Source organism: Blastocystis sp. subtype 4 (genome assembly GCF_000743755.1).
Source record: "Blastocystis sp. subtype 4 strain WR1 chromosome Unknown seqid_0381, whole genome shotgun sequence".
NCBI lineage: Eukaryota > Bigyra > Opalinata > Blastocystidae > Blastocystis > Blastocystis sp. subtype 4.
Window position 1 is genome coordinate 1,150 of NW_014569166.1, and position 6,914 is coordinate 8,063.

A 6,914-nucleotide genomic window follows, 5' to 3' on the forward strand; every position below is an offset into this window, starting at 1 on the left:
AATCATCCATTTGATCCTTGTTTAGTGATTCCCATCTGTTAACGACTGCCAATATTACATCTTTGGAAATATCACTAACTGAAAGGGCACTTCGAATAACAATAGTTAAATAACATTCTGAGACACATGCCTCTGATACACTTTTCACTTGTGACTCCCGCTTAGTACCTCCATTTTCTTTGGATTCAACATACTCTTCTCCTCTTTTATGCGCTTGTATCTGCTTGTATAGATACTCTCGTATCTTTGATCTTACAGACTCATCATCATATAAATCATTAATCTGTTGCATAATATACTGGTCATCATCCAGCTTTCCATTTTGCATCACCAGTTCAAATAGAGTCATTGCAAGACTACTAATAATAGAGTCAACCTCTGTTGACAATGACAAGTCCATTGAATTTATATTAACAAATGAATGGGTAACCTGAATAGCTAACAGGAAAGAACCGTGGTTCTATTCCATAATGAGTTCATTATGCTAATTATGTTTAGATACATTTGTGGACATTCATTTAGGTTTGAAAACAATAATACAGAGAAAAAGGAATCGCCCACCGAGGGGCTCGAACCCTCGACCACCAGGTTAAGAGCCTGGCGCTCTACCGACTGAGCTAGACGGGCCTAACATTTCTTCATATGGGTTCTACATAAAGTATACTACTCTAACAAACATCTTAATTAGCAGGAAAACTCACTATTCCTTACTAATAGTAAGGACCTGATTGACCATAGGGATTTGGTTGGGCATATTGATCTTGTTGAACATACATAAACGGCTGAGAACCAGGAATAACTGGAGGTTGCTGGACATAACTAGGTGGAACAGGTTCTGCAATTGGAATGGCTGCTTGAGCTTCCTGCTGTGTAGGCTTGGTCTTCTTTGTCTTCTGTAACATTGAGACACAACATGTACATAGCGAGATAATCACAGCAATTACAGCAATAAGGATAACAATCCCAACACCAATCAATACATAACCGATCATGTCCTGCTCCTTTCGACTCAATCCAAAACACTTATTATTCTTCATAGAATCAATATAAGCATCACTACAACCTTTTGTGTACAAGGAAGCGGAAATAACAGGATCCATATCATGTCGAACCACAACAGGAATAGTTGACGGAATTGTCCATTGCTTTGCATAAATATACGTTGAAAAGTCTGAAGAATAGTAACATCCAGAATTGGTTGACACACTACTACAATTCACATATCTATACTTCATTACCTGCTTGAACTCGGCCTGTAAGTAGGATCATCATTCTCTACACGAACACAAATACCAACAAGAGAATAAGCGACTCTACACTCACCAGTCCAGTCATTATACTCTCCATTCATTGATACACACTTTCTGTAACAGGAATCCGAGTCTGAATCACTAGCATCGGTGTCACAATTCATATCATTTGGATCGTACACAACAAAGTACCCAGCGTCTCTAGTATCGCTGTAGAGAGTACTGCCATCAGAATTTAAAATGTTAACGGAGACAAAGTCACCAGAAATCGACATGGTAGACTGAAACGAATGAGAGACAGTTGAGATGCATCCGCCTTCAGGATCCCCAGAAGAACTGCAAGCATCAGCAACCGGGAAGTATTGAGATGACTTCGACGTCAAAGACATTGAGTTTCCATCTAAAGAAAACGAGGCACTTTGAAATAATGATGCATAATTATCATTCCACTCTTGGGCACGAGCATTGTAACTAGATGTAAGGCAACAACTCCAATTCCACTTTTCAATTCTCTCAACACGGGTGTTATCAGAGTTAACAGTAATTATACCCACTATAAAGAGTATTATCGGGATAATAATGAACACGCAGATGCAACAGCGAAGGCAATCAAGAGGACTTGATTTGTTATGAGAGCTTGATCTCCTATGACTCCCATGGTAGTGATCTAGGAATAACGGAAGCGTATCCTACTTACTGCGAGTACCAGAAGAAAAGTTGGTGTAATGAGCTGGACGGTTTCTTGGACCACTTGCTCCGGTATTATGTCTAGCTTCGATACGCATAAGAGTATTAATGCAAAACGTATCTCATTAATAAGTAATGAATCTGGTTCTCCAATAGGATTCTTACACTTGTTTTAAGAGAGCGAATCTCAATACTCTCTAGATTTGTGTCCAATTTCGAGTATCCTTTTAATAAGTGTGTTTCTATGATGCTACAGAACCTGAAAGCTTGTTACAAACAAAGAAAAACACTAAAGTACACTACGCTTCTTCTGAAGCGCCTGAAAAGCAGAGACAAATTCTTTTAGTGCTTTTCCTTGGTTCTGCACAATCCGAATGATTTCCTTGATCTTTGCTGTTATCCGCTCACTGTTAACCCTTTCTTTCTCTGTTACCTCTTTCACTCGCTTGTTTTCACAGTCTAATCTCTCGTTTTCTCTCTTCAATAGATTCAACGCACCTGAAATGCTCCTTCGCACCAGTCGTAACGTATTCACAATATCCCTCAACGAATCAAGCTTTCGGTTCTTATCAAGTTTGGCTAGAAGACAGATCCGCATACACTCCTCGATCAATTCAGGGAATTCAGGAGGTAATTCCGTTTTAGGCTGTTTGTCCTTTGATTCATTCAGTAACTTCAGTACTGTAGCCTTCTCTTGTTTTAATGCCCTTTCCAATTGAGCAAATTCCGTTTCTTTTTTGGTCAAATCCAATTTCACATTGTTGTACTTCTGTTCGAAGTCATTACGCTGGCGAACAACATCCTGAACAAATGCATCTGCCTTCTGATCAATGTGTGCATGACCTGAGGCGTAGTTCTGTAGTACAGACACCTTCTGCTCAAGGTCACTTCGCATCCGCTGAGCCTCTGACAACTGTTTACGTACAGAAGAGTAGAGAGAACGCTCATCCCGCAGCATCTGAGCCAGTTGAGATACATAGTCAGCACTCAACTCCACAGTGACGATTGTCTGAGGGAAGAATTCTGTCACAGTGGTCACTATTCTCTGGAGGATTCTCTCCAATAGTGTCTCCCGTTGGGAGATCGTAGGCACTTGAGCTTGATAGGCCATCTTCTGAGCTAATAATTCTTGGTTCTGTGACTCCAGAGATGACACCATCTGCTGGAGATACTTGTTATGATCTTCCTTTGCTTGAAGCAATGCCTGGAGAGATGATACAGAGGTTGAAGAAGAACCTTGAGGAAGTCTCTCTGATAGCAATCGATCCAAATCCACATAACTCGCTTTCAGACTCTCAACTAATCCGATCTCCGTTAATAACTGCTGTTGCAAGCGTGAAGCCTCTTGCGTCTTCATCGTTAACTGTGCCTGAAGCTCTGTGACTCTCACTGTATCCTGTTGTTTTGCTTCAAGTTGACTTCGAAGTTCTCTCATTTGTAGCTGCAACTCCTGATTCATACTTTCAGCACTCTGCTTGGCTTGTGTGTTAGCAAAAGTGAGTCTTTGCACATCACTCTCAAGCTGGACAATTCGATTATCCTTCGCCCGAAGAGCTTCTGTCAACTGGACCACATTTGCATCCATACGACCATTCTGAAGTAGTTTCATTAGACGAGAACACTCCTGTTCCTTCAGAGTCACCATTTGACGGGCCTGCTCCAATTCGCCTACACGGCTCTCTAACGTCCTCACTGTCTCTGCATGAAGATTCACATACTGATCACGGGCCTGTTCTGCAATCCGTAACGCACTACGAGTGGCCTCTAACTCAGCAGTCAGAGAAGGATCCGGACCCATTACAGTGGGTTGTCTTGGAGTTTCCACCTGATGCATTGTTGCTGTCGCTTCCCTCAATCGTCTTGACATCAACGCAACTTCCGCTTCCAATTCTGTCACACGTTGCCGCTTCTCTGATAGCTCAACTTGAGTACTCTCCAATCGTTGCTGAGTGTCTCGTAACAGATCCTGGAGATCCTGTGGAACAGTTCCTGAACGATCTTGCATAGCTATTTGTGACTCCATCATCTGACGAGCATTTGATGCAGCTTCTGCTTGAGCCTTCTGCAACTCCGACTGCATGGCTTGCAATTGATTCTCCAATACCTCTATCTGGTCTGTAAGCTGTTGTACTCTGGATTCAGCATTCATAATCTTATCTTCTTTCAACTGAATCTCATTCTGTAATGAATGAACACTCGCTGACACAGCCGTCAACTGATTCTGAAGGGAGTTATTCTCCGACTGCTTACGCTGGCTCCATGTCTGTATCATCCGAATACACTCTCCAACAGTATTTGATCCTTCTCCTGTGACTTCAGCAAGAGAATCATCTAGATTCAAAGCATTATCACTCCACCTACCAAACAAACTAACAGATCGCTCCACTGACGAAGACTCTCCTTCACGACAACACTGATGAATTGTATCCCACAACTGATGTAGTTGAACACGCATAGAACGAGATTCAGATCCTGCTGACTGCTGTTCATGTTGAGCTCGAGCTAAACTCTCCTGCAACTGCTGAATCTTCAAATCCTTTGATCCAATCTCCTTTTGCAACATCTGAACACGATCCTGAAGCTCTCCATGTACCTTCTCTTGCGACTGTAGCTGAGTCTGGAGTTCTGTCATCACATTATCATTCTTATTCTTCTCTGCAAGTAATTCCTGAAGTCGAGACACCATTGTTCGTTGACGAGTCACTTCATTCTCCATCTCATGCAACTGAGGACGCAGAGCCACTAATTCGTTGCGAGTAGCCTCTAACTGGTTTGCTTGTTGTTCTATCCGATTCTGGAGAGTTTCTTGATCCTTCAGAGCACGCTGAGAATTGCTTTGAATCTGTAGTACAGCGTCTGCTGCTTGAGCCTTCGCAACATCACGTTCCTGCATAAGAATCGGAACCTGACGATCCAATTCATGCTTTTGTTGATCCAATGCAGCCATCTCTTGATGGCATTGTGTCAACTCATTCTGTAATTCATGAATTCTCTGTTCTGTCTGAGTTTGAATCAACTGATTCTGTTGTAGATCCTTCGCTTCTTCAGCTACCCTTTGGTAATCTATTTGAATTCTTGACAATTCATCTCGAGTCTGAGTAAGAACAGCATTCATGTCATCCTTCTCTCTCTGAATACGATCTCGAGACTCCTGCACGCTCTTTGACTCATGTTGCAATTCCTTATACTTCCCAATCACACTATTGTATCGCTCAGCCAGATCACGATATTTGACTTGAGCTTCTTTCTGTGAATTCTCAAGCTGTTCTTGGAAGTGTCTCACAGCATCCTGTGTCGACAATGAACTATTAGTTAAGGCCATCTCCTTCGACTGCAATTCAGCCTTCAACGATTCGATAGTATGAGAAGCATCAGCTAATTCAACCTCCTTCGTTGACAGAGCAGTTTCGAATTCATGGATTCGAGATTCTAAAGCAGGAATTGAAGATGTGATCTGATTCTCACGAGACTCCAACTCCGATTGTAATGTTGTCAACTGATTCTGAAGCGAACGATTCTCTGATTGCAGCTGTTGACTCCATGCTTGCAACCTTCGTGTACATTCTCCTACAGCATCTGAATCCTCACTCGTGATCTGATTCATCATATCATCTAATTATAACTCTTTCTCCTTACTCTCACTTCGTAAAGGAGACTTGATCGGAGTGATGGAGTGATCACCAGCTACAATACTCTTCACAGTCTGCAACAGTAGAGAAGCCCGTTGAGCAATTCGTTTTGACTCATTCTGCAAATCTGCATTGTGCTGTTTCAGTTCAAGGAGCTGATTGTTCACATCACCAACATGGGCTTCAGATATCTGATGGCTCTGATAAAGGGAATGAAACTCTTCTTCGCGCTGCGCCTGTGATGTTTGAAGATTCTGCAATTCTTCTTCACGCTGATGTAAGAGAGTCTGAACCTCATTGAGCGAACTTGTTCGAGCTGCTAAATCTTGTTGAAGTTGTTGGATTAGAATGGCGTTACCTTCATTTTCTTGACTGAGAAGTTGTTGACGAGATTGAAGAGATTGAACATCTCCTCTAGAATTCTCCAGGGATTGAGAAAGATGAGCCACACGCGAATTTAGATCGTCGTTCAAACGATGTAGCGACTCAAGTTCCTTTGTATTGTTTTCATTCAGAGCATGCAATTGATCATTCTCATTTCGAATCACAGAGAGATCATATTCATAAGATGAATTCTGCTTCTGCAGACGAACATTGTCCTCTTGCGCTTCCACCAGCTCTGACTTGAGTTCATTCAGACGACTTAGATTATCACTCATATCATCAACCTTTCCCTGGAGATTGTCATTTTCCTCATGCAAACGATTAACTGTTGCATCCATTTGGTGAAGTCGATCATTGAGTGATGGAATGATATCTAAAAGTGGCGACATTCAGAATCTATGTACTTTCCATAGCATCCTTCAACTGATGATTCAATGCTTCCTTTTCCGATGAAATATGATCATTTTGTTGAACAAGAGCTTTGTTTTTAGATTCCAGTTCTCCATTGAATACTTCAAGTTGGCTCTGTTGATCTCGTAATGAGGCAACTTGTACACTTAATGATTGAATTGTTGACTCTATCATTGACTTACAATACCAATTCAATTACCCTTTTCTTCAATATCATGCAGCAAGGACTCAATCGCGCTGGCCTGCGATGCCATACACAATTTCAATGGTGTAGTGTTTGAATCCATATTTTGCGGCTCTGGAATTCTAGATATTGCAAATTCCTGCTGCTCTTGGAGAAATGTGGGGTTTTTGAATTCGTATATCTATCATCTGCAAATTCAGTTTTGATTCTTGTCCAAACTCTGACTTCAAATCAATTAACAACGAGTGCTAAGATCAAACGAATGTGTTGAACAAAGTCTTGATCGTAATAGATTCACAATATCTGCTTCTGATATTTCTTGAGGTAGTTTTCCCAGAGGATCATTCAGTCCTTCTTCTTCCTCCTCTT

The 6,914-nt window shown here is 41.6% G+C and overlaps 3 protein-coding genes across 3 annotated transcripts; all 3 read right to left on the reverse strand.

Moving 5' to 3' along the window:
- Positions 1–710: 710 nt before the first annotated feature.
- Positions 711–1,639, reverse strand: JH06_4500 (hypothetical protein; the record flags this gene model as incomplete). The annotated part of the gene is made up of 3 exons (XM_014669896.1): positions 711–1,209; positions 1,239–1,313; positions 1,341–1,639. The coding sequence occupies 3 exons, from the start codon at positions 1,637–1,639 to the stop codon at positions 711–713; spliced, it is 873 nt and encodes a 290-aa protein (XP_014525382.1).
- A 587-nt stretch (positions 1,640–2,226) lies between these two features.
- JH06_4501 (hypothetical protein) lies at positions 2,227–4,884 on the reverse strand (the record flags this gene model as incomplete). The annotated part of the gene is made up of 1 exon (XM_014669897.1): positions 2,227–4,884. One exon carries the CDS (start codon positions 4,882–4,884, stop codon positions 2,227–2,229), a length of 2,658 nt encoding a protein of 885 aa, XP_014525383.1.
- Positions 4,885–5,553: 669 nt separating this feature from the next.
- JH06_4502 (hypothetical protein) lies at positions 5,554–6,615 on the reverse strand (the record flags this gene model as incomplete). Its single annotated transcript, XM_014669898.1, has 3 exons — positions 5,554–6,323; positions 6,355–6,528; positions 6,561–6,615. The coding sequence occupies 3 exons, from the start codon at positions 6,613–6,615 to the stop codon at positions 5,554–5,556; spliced, it is 999 nt and encodes a 332-aa protein (XP_014525384.1).
- Between the last annotated feature and the right edge of the window lie 299 nt (positions 6,616–6,914).